The 20,697-nt window shown below is 45.8% G+C and overlaps 1 protein-coding gene across 1 annotated transcript in view; it reads left to right on the top strand.

Moving 5' to 3' along the window:
• The window catches only part of EIF4G2 (eukaryotic translation initiation factor 4 gamma 2), a 1,765,983-nt gene that overhangs the window by 1,520,939 nt on the left and 224,347 nt on the right, over positions 1–20,697 (top strand). The window contains exon 18 of the mRNA XM_044059276.1: positions 3,847–4,051. Within this exon, the coding sequence (XP_043915211.1) occupies positions 3,847–4,051 (205 nt within the window). The remainder of the gene's footprint in view (positions 1–3,846; positions 4,052–20,697) is intronic.

The raw sequence follows: 20,697 nt of genomic DNA, 5'->3' as shown, positions 1-20,697 counted from the left end.
TACCAATTCTCTGCACTGCCCTTTGGCTTATCTACTGCGCCCAGGGTCTTCACAAAATGCCTGGCACCAGTAACTGCATTTTGCAGACAGAGGAATTCAAATATATCCTTGGACGACTGTCTTATTCAAGCAGAGAACAAGGACATTCTACTGAATCATCTGGCGTTTGTAAAAAGATTACTAATTTGCCTAGGGTACACAGTAAACGAAAAGAAATCAAAACTAGTACCCTCTCAAGAGATAATATTCCTGGGTGCAAGCTTAAATACAACGGCCCAGATGGCTTATCTCACGCCAGACAAACAAAGGCAACTGACTTCTTACTTCGAAATGTTGGCAACTAAGACCCAGTTATCTGCAAGAAAATTTCTGCAAGCTTTGGGCTTCTTGGCATCCTGCATTCTGCTAATTCCATATGCCAGACTGCATATGAGGAAACTGCAATGGTATCTAAAAAGTGATTGGACTCAACATTGCCACAGCCTGGAAACATTAATTATCCTCATTCCCTGCCTGCAACAGGAGTTTTGATGGTGGGCACAGGCTTGTCACCACAAGGGACAGCCATTCATTCACTTTGCCCACAGCCAGGTGGACACTAACAACGGATGCATCAGATTATGCCTGGGGGGGCCCACATGGCAGGAAAATGTATTCAGGGCACATGGCCAGCAAGCCAGATGCATCTTCATATCAATCAAAAAGAGATGCTAGCTGTTCAAAATGCCCTGGCAGCTTTCAAGGATCTACTTCATCCAGGACAACTACTGATAAAGACGGACAATACTACAGTCATGTGGTACATAAACAAGCAGGGAGGCGCACATTCCTACCCCCTCTGCAGACAAGCCATGACTTTGTGGGACACAGCACTGACTTATCAGGTTCTTCTGCAAGCACAATTCCTGCCAGGAAAGATAAATACTCTGGCAGATGAATCCCCTCACAACTGCCAACTACAGAGATTCTGCACAAGGACTTATCACAAGCAAGCATGGAAAGTGGATGCCTTATCCTTCAGCTGGAAAAACCTAACAGTATATGCCTTTCCTCCACTGCCTCTCCTCCCCAAGGTACTCCTAAAGGTCAGACAAGAGAAGCCAAAAATGATACTGATTGCCCCAGACTGGCCACGCCAGCACTGGGTACCCAATCCTAAAGAACTTGTCTCAAGGTCCAGCCTGGACATTGCCTCAAATTCCTCACTTACTGACCCAACAAAACAATCAGATCCTGCACAGCCAACTCAGGACCTTAAATCTGGCAGCATGGTGGATAATGTAGCCATTCAGAATACTGCTCTCTCCAAAGCTGTGATGGATGTTATTTTGGAGGCCAGGAGGCCCAGTACCAGAAAATCTTATGCAGAAAAATGGAAAAGATTCTGTGCTTGGAACCAGGCACAAGGAATTGACATGTTTGTACCAAACATTCCTCAGATTTTACAATACTTAACTGAGACGCTGGACAAAGGCCTATCCTTTTCATCAATTAAGATCCATGCCTCTGCCATTTCAGCCCATTACAATACGGAACCACCTATCTTTTCTCATCCTTTAAGGCAGTACCTCAGAGGGTCAGAAAACATAAGACCTCCAAGGAGAGCACCAATGCCTGCATGGGACCTCAGTTATGTCTTGGAAAAACTCACACTGCCTCCTTTTGAGCCAGCCTCAACAGCTGATATAATATTCTTATTCTGGAAAACAGCTCTGCTCCTAGCAATAACCTCTGCAAGACGAGTCTCTGAGTTACAGGCACTCATGGCTGTGGAACCTTTTATCATTTTCCATCCAGACAGGGTTTCTCTGAGGACAAACATGACATTTATGCCTAAGGTGGTGTCCGGTGTGGCCCTTAACCAAACCATTCACTTGCCTACCTTTTATCCAAACCCACAGAACAAGGGTGAGAGACTTCTGCATTCTTTGGACATACAGAGACAGCTATGCTTCTACTTGGACAGAACTAAAGCTTTCAGAAAGACTGAGCAACTTTTAGTGGCATATGCTGCAGGATCACAAGGAAAGGCTATCTCAAAACAGACACTTTCAAATGGATAGGCCATTGCATTCATTTCTGTTATTCACAGCATGGCAAATCAGTGCCTAAGGGCATTAGGCCACATTCAACCAGAGCAGCAGCCTTCCTCATAGGAGTACCAACCAAAGACATCTTAGAAGCTGCAACTTGGAGTTCGGTGCACACTTTTACAAAGCACTACCACTTACCTCTCTATTCGAAATCCATAGCAGGCATTGCCACTGCAGTTCTGCAGGGCCTCATAGCCTCTCCTAATCCTATTTAGCCCCAGCCTCCCATCCTCAGCTTTAGGATTCAACCCAAGGGTAATGACTGCAACAGTGAAACACGATGAACATAGTACAGTTGTGTACCTACCATAAATGTAGATGTTCGAGTGTATTCACTGTTGCAGTCCAGGTTACCCTCCCACCATCCTCCTTTCTTTTGCTGGGTCTTATCTGTACTTCTCTATTCTATACAAGCTATGTGGTGTATTTGCTTGTAGATGAAGGAAATGTTTACCTTAGTGCATGCATGTTTATTGGCATAATTTTTAGCCTACCCTTTTGGGGGCACCTGACATCTGGGGCAAGAAAAACTGAAGAAAATGGCGTCGGCTGCATCTTTTGTACCCCTGGCACACTGACATCAGGGAAGAGGCGACAGCAACCGATGCCGGACCAGGACTTTGGAATTCAGGCCGACTGCGGTTAGCCTGCCAGCAGAATAACCCAAGACTAATGACTGCAACAGTGAATACACTCGAACATCTACATTTATAGTAGGTACACAACTGTACTATGTCCTCCTCTTCCATGTTGCAGTATTCCTTCCCACCCACCTTCCACACTTGTATGACTGCACTTGCTCTCCTGGGTGATACTGGTTAGGCTATGCCCTTACAGGACTGTCTCCAACTGGAGCTTTTACTATGTTCTGAGGGCTGATGCGTGCAGGCGTCACTTTTATGGCCCATGTTCCTGCAGCCACGTCAGACGTACTAAGAGGGACTGAGATTCTTTGGAAACCTGGACGGCCAGAGTGGAGAGGAAGAAGGGTAAACACACAAGTAGAATTCTTCAACATGGAAGAGAAGGACATTTATGGTTATGGTAAGATTTTGCACAACTTTCCTATCTGCTTGCTTGATGATTAAGCTTAGATAAATAGGATAGTCGTATGTGCCTTTTGCTTCCAAAAAGAAGGGTACAGCAGTGTCCACGTGGGTACTATCCATGTAATTTGCACACTGTTGCTGTAATGGTGAAATAGGTTGGCTGCAAGGTTGTGTGGCTGATATTCTACCAGATTTTTTTTCCTATCGCTTGTACAGATGTCCATAGTGCTTTGACTACGTATTTGAGAATGTCTTCAGGCACTAGCAGCTTCTTTAAGAAGGGCATTGATTCAGGTTATAACAATTCCTTTTCTGTCAAACACTGGCCTCCCCTTTTGGAGTTAATTGGGAGTACTTCCAGGTGTTAATTCATTGCAGAAGAATGTTAGGGTGCGTTCTGCAATGTTTATCTGATTGTTAGGGCGACTATACTATTGTTTGTCCTTCTCTGTTCATTCCAGCTGCCTCAAGCAGCAGCAGGAATTTTTATAAATAGGTTTTTAGCTTTGTTCTTGCAGTTAGTTTTCTTGTAGGTTATTCTTGTAAGTAATGGGATGCTTATGTTGCCCAACAGTGAAGAGGATATCTGCTGTGAATGCTGAGATGCCGATGTAACAATTACTTAATGTAGCTTGGACTTCTGTTGTCTTTAGTTTCGTGTGCATGCCTGCAAAAAAGTGATTTAAAGTTATCTTTGTTTTCAGAGATTGATCAAAATAAGGATCGCATGTTGGAAATTTTGGAAGGAAAAGGACTAAGTTTCCTATTTCCACTGTTGAAATTGGAGAAAGAACTGCTGAAACAAATAAAGGCAGATCCATCCCCTCAAACAATTTATAAGTGGATCAAAGATAACATTTCTCCCAAGCTACATGTAGATAAAGGTTTTGTCAATATACTTGTAACGAGGTGAGTGATGTTTGCTTTTCTTTGTCATGTAAATGTGCTGCTGTTTATCTTGTGTGCGTACACTGCTTTATAGGCTGGATATGGTGAGTTTCCCATGGGAAGTGGCAGGTTGTTTTCTGTTCAAGTCCTATTTTTGGTGAACTCCAGACACTATGCAGTGTGTGAAATGAAACTCTCTACAGCCAGTGCTTGGGGATCATCTTGGTGCTGATCTTTTTATCCATAAGTGGATTTTCAGCCTTTCTGGTGTGGAGTTTATAACAGGATTGTGGAGTACTTGTTACACAGTGGAGTAGTTGGCATATCAGCGAGAACTTTGCCATTGCATGTAGACGTATGATGTGTGTTCTATTTGTTTAATTTTCAAGGAAAAGGGTAAATGTTCTGTAGTCCTATCTCACCTTCATTCTTACACATGGATTTGGAGCCGATCCACTGTTCCGACTCGGCCTTTTTACAAGCTCAAAGTCTTCTAGTTGGCTCGTGGCTAGGCAGGTATCCCATGGTGCACCACTACAATCCCCAGATCTCTCTTGCCGCGTCAACAAGTTTGGATGTGCTTCTTCTTGGCCATGGCTAAGTCTAAACCATTTTGCTGATTTTTTTGGGGGGCTAAATTTTGCTGTTTTCCATATTTAGATAGCTTTATATAGCTGTTACTAGTGTTGTTTTTGTAGTTAAACATTTACTGGGTTTCTTCCTGTATTAAGTTTTCTGAGAACAGTTGGTCGTTGTCCTTATCGTTCTGTTTGGTATCCTGTGCGCCAGTTTGTTTTTTCGAAATAGTTAAGATATTGTTGATATTCGTGGTTGTAGGCGCTTTTGAGCGTAGTTTAGACTGTGCAGTATTTCGTAAAATTTAGATAAGCTTTCTCTGAGCATGTTCTTAGCTTAAAATAAATAGCATTTGCTTGCGGAGCTCTCCGCATTTTTGTATTTGCAGTTAGAATGGGGTTTTTGACCTTAGTTCTATTTTCTTGACTTAATAGAGATTGTCCTTTTTCTCTGGTGTGTGTGCGAGACTGTTAAATTTGTCTTTCTAAACCTTTTCCTTTTCTCGGTCCGTTTTAGTTAGAGGACCTAGGGTTTTCTCCCTTCTTTCTCTAACCAGGGCTAGTCCCGTTTAAGTTGGAGGACCTAGTCCTCATGGTTGTGTATCTGCTAGTACTTTAAGGGCTAGGCCCATTTAAGTTAGAGGACCTAGTCCTCCCACTTTCCCTTTCTTTTTTCTGTGTCTGATTGGCAATCTTCTTTGAGATGTCTAAGGAGGTCAAGGATCATAAGCCCTCTGGCTTTAGAAAGTGTGTGAAATGTTCACAGATGTCTATAACGGATGGCCACAGTAACTGCGTAATACTGTCTTGGGGCCACCCACTTACAGGAAACATGCCTATTTTGTCACTCATTTAGTGCCTGAGTATTGCAGGAGAGAAAGAACAAACTTGTATTAAAAGGTCTCCTTAAGCCCTCATTTCAGGAATATCTGGCTAGCTCTTCCTCCTCTTCTAACTCGCATGGATCGAAAAAGGAAAAATCTAAATCTTCTAAGAGGCCCCCCTTCCCAGCGCCAGCTCGTGCATCGGAGCCGCCTCTCAAAATTTCTCAAACTGACAAACCTGCTGCCTCCTTGGCTCCACAGAGTTCGGAGCCAATCAAGGGTACTACTACTACTGCTACTACTATTGCTGCAGTGTCGGCACCAGGTAATTTGGAGCCGACCACTGATGGCAGACATAGGAGCTGGTCTACGGATCTCTTACCCAGTCTCCCCTACGTTAAGGTCACCCATACTACAGACGTCCCGATGTCCTTCATGGATGCATCTGCAGTCATAACAACTGGGTTGTCCTGTCGTCAGGCAGCCCTTCAGTCGGCCGGATTCCAAAGTCCGGGTCCGGCTTCGGCTGATGTCGCACTTCACCCGACGTCATCTCTGTTGGTCTTCGGGTATAAAGGCATCAGCCGGCGCCATTTTCCCCAGTCTTTCTTGCGCGTGGCCAAGCAGAAGCTGTTCGCAAGTGCCGGTCGGTCGGATCCAGAGATTACTTCTACCGAATACTACTTCAAGACTTCTAAAGCTAAGTACCCGTTGGGGACTCTTTCTTGCCTCAGCCGATGTCAGAAAAAGTTAATAATTGTTTAACCTGTGGGAAACAAATACCTCATAAAGATTTCCACTCTTATTGTCTGCCTTGTTTAGGCCCAGCCCACGTAGCAGCCTGTTCGCCTGTGCTTGCTCAACCGGCCGACGCTTAGGCGTCGGGTCGGAGTTTGCAGAGCAGCTTTTCGGTTCTGATTTTGCGTACATTATGCCGTCGGATCCTCCGACTACCCAGTCTGCCAAAAAACGCAAAGATAAAGACCGACACTCGCGGTCCGCGGTTTCGGCCGAAACCATGGTTAAGCAAACCGCGAGTGTCTCGGTTTCGGCCGGAACCGGGGAAACTGATCAAAGTACAGCTGAATCTATCTCTACTACTCAGGCCCCTGCTACCACTCTTGAATCGGCCTCAGAAATTTTATCCACTACGGTGGTTGCCACTGACTTATCAGACACCATTCCCTTGGATGTCTCTACCCCAGCACGTGGTGCTGCTAGGCCTCCAGCAGCCATGTCCATTAAGGCCTTTGCCAGGGCTAAAGCAGCCAAGACTACTAAAACAGTGCCTGTTAAACCCCCTACAACCAGGCCCTCTTCTAGTTCTCAAATGCTTACTTTGGCAGAAGATTTAATTTCATTAATTAGAGGATCTCAATCTCACCCAGACAGGGCCTCTCAGCCCCCAGAGAAGACCTAGGACAGAGCCCCCTGAGCCAGTGTCCTCTGATGATTCTGCTGATGAATCAGACATAACTGACCAGCCAGAGGCTCCTTTCTCCAATTTTGAAGATTCTGATGCTGAAGAATCCATTCCAGCTGCTTCCCCACCAGAAGAATTCTCCTTTGGGGAAACCTTACATGCCATGCGAGAGCAGTTCCAATGGCAGCAACAGGATTTTTCAGACTCCAGAAAAAGACTTAGGACCTTTCTGCACCTTCCACAGCACAGGCCCTTAGCTATACCTCCTGTTCTCTCCGTGGTGGATGATGCTTTCAATGATGTCTGCTCCGCTCCAGATTCTTTACCCCCAGCCCCTGCCAAACCAGACAGATTTTACAGGGTGCCAGATACTCATCACCACCTTTACAAGGCCCCACTTGCAGACCCCGAAACTATATCCCAGGGTCCCAAGGCAGTAGCCGCGACCATAGCTAAAAACCCGATTCCTTCTGAAAGGGAAGCAAGGTCATTAGACAGATGGGGCAAAAAGGTCTACACTTCAGCTACTCTCTCAGCTAGAGCTTTAAACTGCCAGTTTCACATGATACAATACCAAGAGTTTATGCTTGATCAGTTAACTAAAAAACTAACCACTGATGAATCTCTTGATAAGAATTATGTATTAGAAATGGTAAATAACATACAACAGGTTAGTAACCATTCCTTAAAATGTGGCTATGATGCACTGGAGGCTTCATTTAGATCAGCCATGACTGGCACAGTGATAAGAAGGCATGCATGGCTAAAGGAGCAAGCTTTACCGGATCATGTTAAAGCTAAGTTGCTAGATGCTCCTATGGATAAGACAAGTTTGTTTGGTACACCTGCCCAGCAGGTTATGAAGAAAATGGAAGAAAAGGCAAAATCTGTTCAAACGGTTAAAGATTTCTTGCAGGTTCAACCCCCAAGGTTTAGCAGGAACTGGCCTGCCAAAAATTGGTCCTTTCCTGACTCCACAAGAACTCAAAGGGGCAGGAATAGACGTTCCAGAGGCAGAAACCAATCCAGAGGAGGTGCCTACAGAGGACGACAGTGGCAAGGTAACAACAGAGGCACAGACACAACCACTGCCACTACATCAACACAACCACAGTGACTTAACCCTAAATCCGCCTACCAGGGAGCAAATAGCAGCCCCTCTAGGCGGAAAGTTAACCTTATTTTCAAAGAACTGGCACTACATAACAAAGGACAAGTGGATTTTACAAACCATAGATCAAGGTTACCGGTTCCACTTCCACACTTTACCAGTCAAAAGAGGAATGCCAAATCTACCTCCAAATCAAAAAACAGAGGCTCTACAACAGATAATGGAGTTAGCAAACATGAGAGCTGTGGAAAGAGTGCCAACAGCAGAGCAAGGAAAGGGGTTCTACTCCAGACTATTCTTAGTTCCAAGAAAGGAAAAAAGTTGGAGACCAATTCTCGACCTGTCCACCTTAAATACATACATCATTGTCCCAAAATTCAAAATGCTGACCCTACAGCAACTTCTTCCCATGCTGGGCAAGGAGTGTTGGCTGGTAACTCTAGATCTCAAGGAGGCATACCTGCACGTCCCCATTCGACCAATCTGCAGAAGATACCTCAGATTTCTTGCAGGATCAGAGCACTATCAATTCTCAGCATTGCCCTTTGGCTTATCTACTGCCCAGAGTATTCACAAAATGCCTGGCATCAGTAATCGCCATTGCAGACTACAGGGAATTCAAATTTACCCATACCTGGACGACTGCCTGCTACAAGGGACAACAAAAGCAAGCTGACAACAGATTTACAAAGGGTCATTTACTTGCTACAAGCACTGGGATACACAGTCAATTTACAAAAGTCAAGGCTGATACCATCCCAAACAAGGACATTCTTGGGCTGAATTGGACACAGTAAAACAAATGGCATTCCTAACTACAGAAAAACAAAAAGAACTCCCACTTTACTTCTTGGCACTAACAAAACTGAACAAGTTAACAGCAAGAAAAGTACTGCAGGCCTTGGGCTTCATGGCATCATGCATAATCTTGGTCCCATTTGCCAGACTACATATGAGAAAACTACAGTGGTACCTAAAGAACTTATGGTCCCAACACAGACACAGCCTAGAAACAGAGATCCCACTAATTCCATGCTTAAAACAGGAGTTCCTATGGTGGGCTCAGGCATGCCAGTCAAACCCAGGCCTACCCTTTCGCAGATGTCAAGCAAGCCAGACCATCACAACAGACGCTTCAGACCTAGGATGGGGGGCCCACATGCTGGACAAATGCGTGCAAGGATTGTGGACACAGGATCAACTTCACCTGCACATCAACCTAAAAGAAATGCTGGCAGTAAAACTGGCAATCCAAAAGTTCAGACCATTTCTCAAAGAGGGCCAGTTGATGATAAGGACAGACAACACCACAGTCATGTGGTACATCTACAAACAGGGAGGCCCTCATTCATACCCCTATGCAGAATGACTTTGGAGCTGTGGACCCTGGCACTCAGCTACAACATCCAGTTACAGGCAATATTTGTACCGGGAAAAGAAAATACTCTAGCAGACATATTAAGCAGAACCACATCGGATGCCCACGAATGGAAGCTGCACCCGGACATCTTCAAGACCATCTCAAAGAAATGGGGAATGCCTCAGATAGATCTATTCGCATCACCTCTCAATCACCAGCTCAACAAATTCTGCACAAGGACATTCCACCCACTAGCATGGAAAGTGGATTCGCTCTCCTTCAGCTGGAAAGGCCTAACAGCATATGCATTCCCACCTCTTCCCTTGATACACAAAGTACTACTAAAAATCAAGGAAGAACGGCCAAGGATAATCCTGATAGCTCCAAACTGGCCAAGACAACACTGGTACCCACTGCTGAGGAGCATGTCTCGGAACAATATGTGGCCAATACACCTGATGCCTTTGATGTTAACTCAGAACAACTACAGCATCATACATCCAAACCTAAAAACGTTGCAACTGACTGCATGGAACATCACATAGCAGCAGCTAATCCAGAACTTTCCCAAAGAGTTAAAGACATTATTCTTGAAGCACGCAGACCTTCAACAAGAAGGAACTATGCTGGAAAATGGAAAAGGTTTGTCATTTGGAGTACTGAAAGAGGAAAAGATGTGTCAAACATAGATATGCCTAACATTCTGGAGTACCTGGCCGAACTTCTTCATTCAGGCCTGTCCTACTCCTCCATCAAGATACATGCATCAGCTATTTCAGCAGAATACAGCTTTGATCCACCTGTTTTTTCCCATCCTTTGCTCAGGCAGTTCCTCAGAGGAATCAAGAATGTAAAACCTCCAAGGAAACCACCATTACCAGCTTGGGACTTAAACTTTGTGCTAGAAAAGTTGACACTATCACCCTTTGAACCAGCAGCAACAGCAGACCTACAACACCTGTCATGGAAAACTGCTTTCCTACTGGCAATTACTTCAGCAAGGAGGGTTTCAGAACTACAGGCCTTAATGGCAGTGCAACCCTTCCTAATCTTCCACCAAGATAGAGTGTCCATGAGGACTAATCCTACATTTATGCCTAAGGTGGTATCCAGAGTGTCTTTAAACCAGGCAATCCACCTACCTACCTTCTTTCCCAACCCACAAAACAGAGGGAAAGAATACTGCATACCTTGGATGTACATAGACAGCTACGCTACTACTTGGACAGAACAAAAAGTAGCAGAAAGACTGACCAGCTTTTTGTAGCCTATGCAACAGGAAGAGAAGGAAAAGCTATTTCAAAACAGACAATCTCCAAATGGATAGGAAATTGCATACGATTCTGTTACTCCTTCCATGGAAAACCAATTCCACAGAACATAAGACCTCATTCTACAAGGGCAACAGCCACTACCACAGCCTTCTTACGAGGAGTGGCAACCAAAGACATCATTGAGGCGGCTACTTGGACCTCCGTGCATACATTTGCCAAGCATTATAATTTGCCTCTATATTCCAGATCCCGAGCAGGGTTTGCCACTGCTGTACTGCAAGGGATCCTAAACACACCATAATCTACTTTTATCCTCCTCCCCTAGTTGGCTATGGTATTCTACCCAGTTGTTATGACTGCAGATTAATCCATGAAGGACATAGTACAGTTTTGTACCTACCATAAATGTAGATGTCCGAACTGGATAGCATCTGCAGTCAGGATTACCCTCCCTCCTTCCCCTCTGTGGTACTCCTACGGTGTTTACCCTCCTAATAGCTAGCTGGTGGGGGGGAGTCTTTTATGGTGTATTTGTTTGTATATATGTACATACATGCTTATTTTTGTGTTTACCTCTATCTTTTTGGAAACATTGGCATCTATCCAAATTTTAGCTTTCAAGAGGGCTACTGGCATCTGGGGCAAGAAACACTGAGGAAAATGGCGTCGGCTGATGCCTTTATACCCGAAGACCAACAGAGATGACGTCGGATGAAGTGCGACATCAGCCGAAGCCGGACCCGGACTTTGGAATCCGGCCGACTGAAGGGCTGCCTGACGACAGGACAACCCAGTTGTTATGACTGCAGATGCTATCCAGTTCGGACATCTACATTTATGGTAGGTACAAAACTGTACTTTCTCCCACACTGTCTTCCAGGAGCTTATCGGAAGAAGATATGGCAAGAGTAGTGTTGAGACTCCTGAAGTCATTTGCCTTGCCTAAAAATGTTGTTGACTCCGACCCAGTCGGTTCTGGGGCCACTTCAGTCAGTTACCCCTTCTGTGAGTCCTCCTCCGAGCCGTGCTGGACTTTCGGAGCCGGAATGTTCGGTACGGCTGGTGGAACCCTCAGTTGCAGCTCCCACTGAGGTGGTTTCGGAGCCAAGTTCTGCACCGACACATTCGGTGCCGTCCGTGGTGTCTAGGAGCCGAAGCTCCCTGGTTAGCCCCGACAGGGATGCCTGGAACCAAACCTCTTTGGTTCTGAGCCTTCCTCTTGGTGTGTCGGCTAGGGTGAGCTCGAACCCTACATCTGTCTCGGAGCCGATAGCATCCTCTGTCTCCTCTGAGCCGGGGAGATCTTCGGAGCCAGAAAGGTCTGCATTCGAGATGAGGGTGCTGTCCCGATCATCTGCTCCTACCAGCGGTACCAACACTCTTCCCTCTCGGGCACCTACTTCTGTCTCTGCACCTACTCCCTTGCTGGACAGCAGAGACCCGCAGCCTCAGGAGCCCCTGGCTGGTGGCCCCATTCTTCCAAGACCTCCCCAGAATATCCTTCTGAGGAGCCCCCATGGAAGAGGACATGCAAGAGGAAGCATGTAGACTCTCAGGATGAGTCTCTTACCTCTGACACTGACCTTGAGGAGTCAGAAGGGTCCCCCAAGTCGTCCTCTAATGATGTCTCCTTTGTAGACATCTTGGAGATCCTTAAGCAGAGGTGCGACTGGCCCACTGTCACCCCTTCTGAGTCGGTGTACCTGAAGGCTTTCAGGTCTCAACCTTCAGCCTCGTGGGTATCTCTACCCTTCAACGAACTGCTAAAGTTCGTTAGTCGGAATGTGTGGGATACTCCTGATGCCATGGAGCCAGTCCTCAGGAGACAAATTTCTGTCAGCTCCCAAGGAGAAGGAATTTTTGTCAAAGGGTGTTCCCGTAGATACCATGGTGGCGGCGACGGCCACTAAGAAGGAGCTAGTGGAGACTACTTCTGTCCATCCACCGAATAAAGAATCTGGAAAGATAGACATACGGAAGCGTATCTTTTGGTCAGCGGCATTTACCCTTAGATTGCTGAACTACCTAACACATTTTACAAGGCTTCAGAGAGATCTCCTTAAGGAGTTAGGAGAGACTCTACAAGGTACATCCACTGAGGGAGTCCCTGATAGTGTCTGCCCAGTTGTCCACCTTGAATTCTATTGTCAACTCATCCATGAAGGCTCATCTCTTATGCAGCCGATGGAGTGAGCAGCACAGCGGGTTCAGGAATTTCCCTAAAAAGGCATTCCTGGGATGCTCTTGTGTAATTTTGTGGAACCGTTCGTCTACCTTTACCAACGCCCCCTTTTACGGTTCTTCATTGTTTGGACCTAAGGTAAAGGACGCACTCACCCGGTGCGAGCAAGAAGGGAAAACACTCTGCCGTGGGCGTACGTTTTACCGTCCCCTCTAGACCATATCCCAAGGGTCAGTGAGGTGGTGAAATGTGGTTCAAGAAGACCCAAAGGTTTTTCCAGGATGCACAGGGTGACTCCTCCTTCAGAGGCAGAGGAGGAGGAGAAAAGGGTAGACATCGCTGTAGAGGCAAGGGCGGACCGCAAAACCAGGGAGGCCGTGATTCGTTTTGGGGGAAGCCCTACCAGCGCTCCTGATGTGGGGCCCGACTGTGCTTCTCTGCAGCCGGTCGGGGTTGCATTTCTTTGTATCCGGAAGCCTGGCTAATTATCACTCAAGACAGATGGGTACAAAGAATTATCACCAGAGGTTATTCCATTCCGTTTTCTCTGCCACCTCATGTCTTCAAGAGGATTCCAGATGTTCCACCCAATCACAGGGATCAAGCAACTGTGGAGGTCAACAAGTTGCTGGCAAAGAGTCATCCAAACCGTCCCCGCAGACCAAATAGGATTCGGAACTTACTCCTTGTTCTTTTTAGTGCCAAAACGTACAGGGGACTGGAGGCCTATCTTGGACCTCAGCAAATTAAACAAATCCGTAAAGGACAAGTTCCGGATGGTGACACTGCAGTCTATACTCCCGTTACTAGGGAAGAAAGACACTTGGATATGCTCAATAGACCTCTAAGACTCTTACTACCACATAAAAATGAACAGGGCGTCGAGGAGTCATCTACGCTTCTGGCTAGGAGCCAGTCACTACCAGTTTCGTGCTCTGCCCTTTGCTCTCACCAAAGCCCCCAGGGTGTCCACCAAGTGTCTGGCAGTAGTGACAGCTCACGTGAGACGTCGAGGATTCCAGGTGTTTCCGTATCTGGATGACTGGCTCCTGACCACCCCCACCAGGCATCTACTTCTTCAGACCAGGGATGCTACTATCCATCTTTTTGCCCAGTTGGGGATTACTATAAATTGGGGAAAAAATCTGCCTTATTGCCCTCTCAATTTGTGATTTTTATAGGCGCAGAAATAGACACAGTAACCATGTTGTCTCGTCTTCCAGTAGAAAGGGCACAGAATCTGGTACTTCAAATTCACCGTCTTCTCCCTGTCCAAAAACTCAGGCTTCTACCATAGTACTAGTGCCGCTAGTCAGACTACACATGCAGATTCTTCAGTGGCTCCTGTTGTCCCAATGGTCCTTCCAACAACTGCCCTTAACTCACTACATTCTGTTAACAGACTCTTGCAATACCTCATTTGTTGGATTCAACCCAATCAGTTAACCAAATCCGTTGCCACTGTGACCACAGATGCCTCACAGGGAGGGGGGGAATTTATCTAGGCAGGACTGTCCAAGGCACATGGCAAGATCAAGAGGCTCACCTGCATATCAATGTTCTAGAGATGAGGACGGTGCTCCTGACGTTGCAAGCACTTCACAGCCTTCTCCCTCTTGAGACGATTGCAATACAGACAACATGTTGGTAGTATGGTATATCAACAAACAAGGCGGAAACAGATCATACCCACTCTATCGAGAGGCAATTTGGGTTTGGAAATGGGCGATATCTTCCCCAACGCTTTCTGGTGGCGACGCACATCCCGGGGACAACCAATGTGATAGCCACAAACTCAGCCGGGCAATTTTGATGCCTCACGAGTGGTCTCTGAAGCAGGAAATAGCGGAGCAGATTTTCTGCAGATGGGACAGCCTTGCTGCAATCTCTTTGCCACCCCAATCAATGCCAAATGCAATAGCTATTTCTCCCTCATCCCCCCTCTGGGGGAGTCACTGAGAAGCCCACTTGTTCACAATTGGCCTCTGGGTCTCCTTTATGCTTTCCCTCCCTTTCCTCTCGTATCCAAGGTGATTCAGAAAGCGAAACAGCTGGGAAGCAAACTGATCCTCATTACTCCTTACTGGCCTCAACAAGTCTGGTTCCCCTTTCTCGGGCCTCACCTTTTAGACTATCCATGGACTCTGGACCCAGTGCCAGATCTTTTGACGCACATGTCAGGCTCGCTTCACCCCAGCCTACACACCCTCAATTTGACAACTTGGCTGCTCCAGTTCCATCCCTAGTCAGGCTTCACTATTTCTCACCCTCCATGACTCATATCCTTACATCTTCTCATAAACCCTCCACTAGGAAATTATATTCCAGTAAATGGAAGAGGTTCTCTCTCTGGACTGAGGAAAGGGAATGTTGACCCTGATACTGCTTCTATTCCGGTGGTTTTGGAATTCTCGTCTGAACTTTTCCACCAGGGATTTGGAGCTGCCACAGTCGGGGTTCATTTGGCAGCGATTTGTGATTTTCATCTAGGTCTACAAGATTCTAATCTGATGTCACATAGGTTGTGCAAAACCTTCCTTAAAGGTGCCGCTTTAAGACCTCCCTTTCAGGAACCAGTTGCTTCATGGGACTTGAATTTTGTTCTATCCGAATTAACGTCTCCACCCTTTGAACCATCTCATTCGTCTCCTTTGAAATTCCTGTCTTGGAAAACTTTTTCTGGTGGGAATCACATCTACTAGATGAGTGTCAGAGTTACAGGCACTCTATCAAACCCCCTTATCTGATATTTCACAAAGACAGTATCTGTTCGTACTAGTCCATTCTGTGTCCCCAAGGTCTGTTCCCATAACACTTTGAACCAGTCCATAAAGGTTCTGGTGTTCTTCCCTAATCATTCCAGCGCAGCAGAGTAACTGTTTCATCAGTTGGATGTTCAAAGACAATTACATTTTTATTTGCACCGGACTAAGGAATTCAGGAAGTCTGACCAATTATTTCCTTCTCCGACTCCAGATTAGGTCTACCAGTTTCCAAAGTGACCCTCTCTAATTGGATCTCTAGCTGTATAGCTTACATTTACTCTTCTGATGGTAAGCCTTTACCTTTCAAAATTAAGGCTCATTTTATGAGATCTCAGTCTACTGCAGCCTTTCAAGCCAGGGTCCCACTTGATAATATCTGTGCAGTAGCAACTTGGGCTACCTCTCACACATTTATTACTCATTACAAATTGGATTTGAACTCCAGGGGTAGAGCATCCTTTGGTTCCACGGTACTCAGGAGTATTTTTCCTTGAGCCACCCAAGAATAAGGTGCTAGGAACGCTGTCCCATGTGTAAAAATGAAGGCGAGATAGGACTACAGAACATAAAGAAGATGTTCTTCGTGTTTCACTGTTGCAGTCATTACATTTGGGTAATCTGCTGGCAGGTTGCCCTCATTCGGCCTGAATAACTCTTGGGTCCTGCGTTGGTTGCGGTCTCCTCTTCCATGACGTCAGGGGTATGAAACATGCAGCCGACGCCGTTTTATTCAGTCTTTCTTGCCGCATGGTGCCTGAAGCAGAAGCAGTTCGCAAGTGCCGGTCGGCCGATTCCTGAAATTTTCACATTCGAGTTTCAGAACCAAAGCCTTCAAACTAAAGCTAAGTACCCCGTTGGGGAAACTTTTTCTTGCTCCTTACCGATGTCAGTAAAAGTTAATAATTGCATTACTTGTGGGAAGCAAATACCTCATAAGGATTTTCAGTTGTACTGTATTCCTTGCCTAGGTCCAGATCATAATGTGCCTTGCTGTTGGTTTTGTGCTAGATTTAACCACCGCACTATTAAGCGTCGGTATATTTTTGCTTCTAAATATTTTGGATCAAGATTTAATTATCCTGAAATGTCGTCGGTTAGCAATCCGACTACCGGAGTTCATAAAAAAACGCAAAGAGAAAGACTGTCGAGGTCCAAAACCGACGAAGCTTCTCCTAAGCCAGTCGCCAGTTCGCCGGTACTCAGTGAGGCGCTTTCGTAGCCCCTGATACCTGCTACTTTTGAGTCGCAATCCTCTACAGAGACCCATTCGGAGTCTGGTATGCCGTAAAATTCTCAGAGTATTGAACCCACGTATGTCTCTCCCTTGGATGGGTCTGGAGCCGCTGAGCAGGCACTGGCTTCTGAGGGTGTTTTCAGGCCTCAACATTTCTATATTAAACCGACGCCAGCCTTAAAAACAAGGTCAAAAACATCTATGTCTAAAAAAAGAGCCATGTGCTCAGGTCCCTATGCCTAAAAAACAGATGATCAGAATGGCTGAGGACTTGATTACCTTGATCAGGGGTTTCCAACCCCCCCCACCCCACCCCACCCCCCCCTGCTAAGAGGCCTAGGCAAGGCACTCTTCAGATCAGGTTTCCATTTCTTCTGATTCCTCTTTTCCACCCTGAGGATTCTGATGCAGAGGAATCCATCCCATCTGCATCTCCTCCTGAGGATTACTCTTTTGGAGAGATTTTGCATTCTTTATGGGAACATTTTCATTGGGAGAGTCTGGACTTCTCAGAATCAAAAAAGAGGCTTAGGGATTTCCTTCTTCCTCCAGCATAGGCCTTTGGCAATGCCTCCTGTATTAGACATTGTTGATGTGTTTTCGGAATCAAGCATGGCTCCTGATTTCCCTACCTCCGGCTCTTAGTAAGTCAGACAGATACTACAGGGTTCCTGACTCCCACAAATTTCTATTAAAAAATCCTGCTGCAGATCCTGAGACTATTTCACAGGGTCCCAAGGGTGTAAAGGCCTCTATAGCCAAAAATCCTACACCCTCTGATAGAGATTCTAGGGTGCTTGATAGATGGGGAAAGAAGGTTTATACGTCTGCAACCTTGGCAATCAGGGCCTTAAACTGCCAGTTTTATATGCTTAAATAGCAGCAGCATGTTATGGGCTTACTGAAACAGAAAATTATGTTGATTTCTCATTGTGTGGAAAATAAAGAATTACAGGAATTTTTTGCTTTCAGCAGAACAGGTTGGAAAGCATACTTTGCAAAGTGGTTTTGATTCCTTGAAGGCCTCTTGCAGGGCCGCAGTTACTGGATCTGTGATTAGAAGGCATGCCAGGCTCAAGGAGCAAAATCTGCCTGATTATGTTAAAGCTAAATTGTTGGATGCCCCTTTGCAGCATGATACTCTGTTTGGTAATAAGGCAGAGGAGGTTTTAAAGAAAATGGAAGACAAAGCTAAATCTATGCAAACTGTAATAGATTTCTTGCAGGTGCAGCCACACCCAGGTTCAGTAGGCACTGGCCTACTAAAAATTGGTCCTTTCCTGTATCCAGCAGAGCCACTCAAGGCAAATCCAAATGCTCAAAAGGCTCCAGATACCAATCACAGGTTTCTTACAGGTCCGAGCAATGGGGTGCCTCCACCTCCAAATCTGGAGGAAACAAAGGACAACCCTACAGTAAGCAGTCTCAATGACTTTCCTCTAACTTCACCAAGCACTTACCTTTTCGCAGCCCCCTTGGGGGAAAACTAGCACTTCATGCACAAAAGTGGCAGTTAATTACCCAGGACAAGTGGGTATTAAACATAGTATCCCAGGGGTACAGATTTCATTTCCATACTTTGCCAATTCCAAATGGATGGCCAGATCTGCCACAAAATTAGTGGGCAGAGGCACAGAAACAAGTTATTTCCCTCATGGCTATGGGGGCTATTCAACCAGTACCAGAAAGGAAAAAGGACAAGGCTTTTATTCAAGACTTTTCCTGGTACCCAGAAAAGACCATGCCTGGCGTCCAATACTGGACTTATCGATTTTGAACACGTTCCTGGACATTCCAAAATTCAAAATGCTGACTTTACTACAGCTACGGCCTATGCTGGGCAGGAACACTTGGTTAGTGACTCTAGACTTAAGAGGCATACCTGCATATCCCAATAAGGGAATCATGCAGAAGATACCTCCGCTTCAAGGCAGGTTTTTTGCATTACCAATTCTCTGCACTGCCCTTTGGCTTATCTACTGTGCCCAGGGTCTTTACAAAGTGCCTGGCACCAGTAATTGCATTCTGCAGACAAAGAAGCATTCAAATTTACCCTTATCTGGATGACTGTCTCATTCAAGCAGAGGACAAGGACACTCTTCTTCAACATCTGGAGCATGCCTAGGGTACACCATAAACGAAAAGAAATCACAGCTGGTACCCTCTCAAATAATTACATTCCTGGGTGCAAGCTTGAAGACAACTGCCCAGATGGCTTACCTTACGCCAGACAAACAAAGGCAACTGACAACATACTTCGAACAAATGGTAACAAAATCCCAGTTATCCACAAGACAAATTTTGCAGGCTTTGGGGTTCATGGCATCCTGCATTCTACTAATTCCATATGCGAGACTGCATATGAGGAAACTTCAGTGGTACTTAAAAAGTTTATGGAGTCAACATTGTCACAGTCTGGAAACGATGATTCCTCTCATTCCCTGCTTACATCAGGAGTTTTTTTGGTGGGCAGAGACATGTTACCAAAACAAGTGGCTGTCATTCACTCTACCCCCTGCCACCCAAACCCTAACTACATATGCATCAGATTATGCTTGGGGGGCCCACCTGGCGGGGAGATGCATTCAGGGCAAATGGAGCCCAAAACAAATGCATCTGCATATCAACCAGAAAGAGATGCTAGTTGTTCAGAATGCTCTGACAGCCTTCAAGGACTTGCTTCATCCAGGACAACTACTGATAAAGACTGACAACACCACGGTTATGTGGTGCATAAACAAGTAGGGAGAGGTACACATTCCTACCACCTTTGCAGACTAGCCATGGCATTGTGGAACACAGCTTTGACTTACCAAATACATCTTCAGGCTCAATTTCTGCCAGGAAAGCAAAATACTCTGGCAGACGACCTAAGCAGAAATCTTGTGGACCTGCATGAATGGAAACTGGATCCACAAATCTTCAGCATGTTAACACAGAAATGGGAAAGCTCAGACATAGATCTATTTGCCTCTCCCCAAAATTATCAGCTGGGCAAATTCTGCACAAGAACTTATCACAGAAAAGCATGGAAAGTGGATGCCCTATCCTTCAGTTGGAAAAACCTGTCAGTCTATGCCTTTCCCCATCTGCCTCTTCTCCCCAAGGTCTTACTAAAGGTCAGACAGGAAAAACCAAAAATGATCCTAGTTGCTCTGGACTGGCCTCCCCAGCACTGGTACCCAATTCTAAGGAATATGTCTCAACTTCCTCCTTGGTACTTGCCGTCTCAGCAGAACAATCAAATTCTGCATACTCTGCTCCAAACTCTGAATCTTGCAGTATGGCTGATCATTTAATTATTCAAACACCACCTCTCAGTAAATCTGTGATGGCAACAAAAACCCAGTTATCTGCAAGACAAACTCTGCAGGCGTTGGGGTTCATGGCATCCTGCATCCTACTGATTCCATATGCAAGACTGCATATAAGGAAACTTCAATGGTACCTAAAAGGTTTATGGAGTCAACATTGTCGCAGTCTGAAACCGATGATTCCTCTCATTCCCTGCCTACAACAGGAGTTTCTATGGTGGGCAAAGGCATGTCACCAAAACATGGGACGGGCCTTCACTCTACCCCCTGCCAGCCAAACCTTAACAGATGCATCAGATTATGCATGGGGGGCTCACCTGGCGGGAAGATGCATTCAGGGCAGATGGACCCCAAAACAAATGCATCTGCATATCATCCAAAAAGAGATGTTAGCTGTTCAAAATGCCCTGACAGCCTTCAAGGACTTGCTTCATCCAGGACAACTACTGATAAAGACGGACAACATGACAGTTATGTGGTATATAAACAAGCAGGGGGGCATGCACTCATACCCCCTCTGCAGACTAGCCATGGCACAGTGGGACACAGCTTTGACTTACCCAAGTACATCTTCAAGCTCAATTCCTGCCAGGAAAACAAAATAC

The sequence above is a fragment of the Protopterus annectens genome, chromosome 17.part0 (assembly GCF_019279795.1).
Source record: "Protopterus annectens isolate FY-2018-M chromosome 17.part0, PAN1.0, whole genome shotgun sequence".
Taxonomy (NCBI): Eukaryota; Metazoa; Chordata; order Ceratodontiformes; family Protopteridae; genus Protopterus; species Protopterus annectens.
This window is presented reverse-complemented; position numbering and strand designations above follow the sequence as displayed.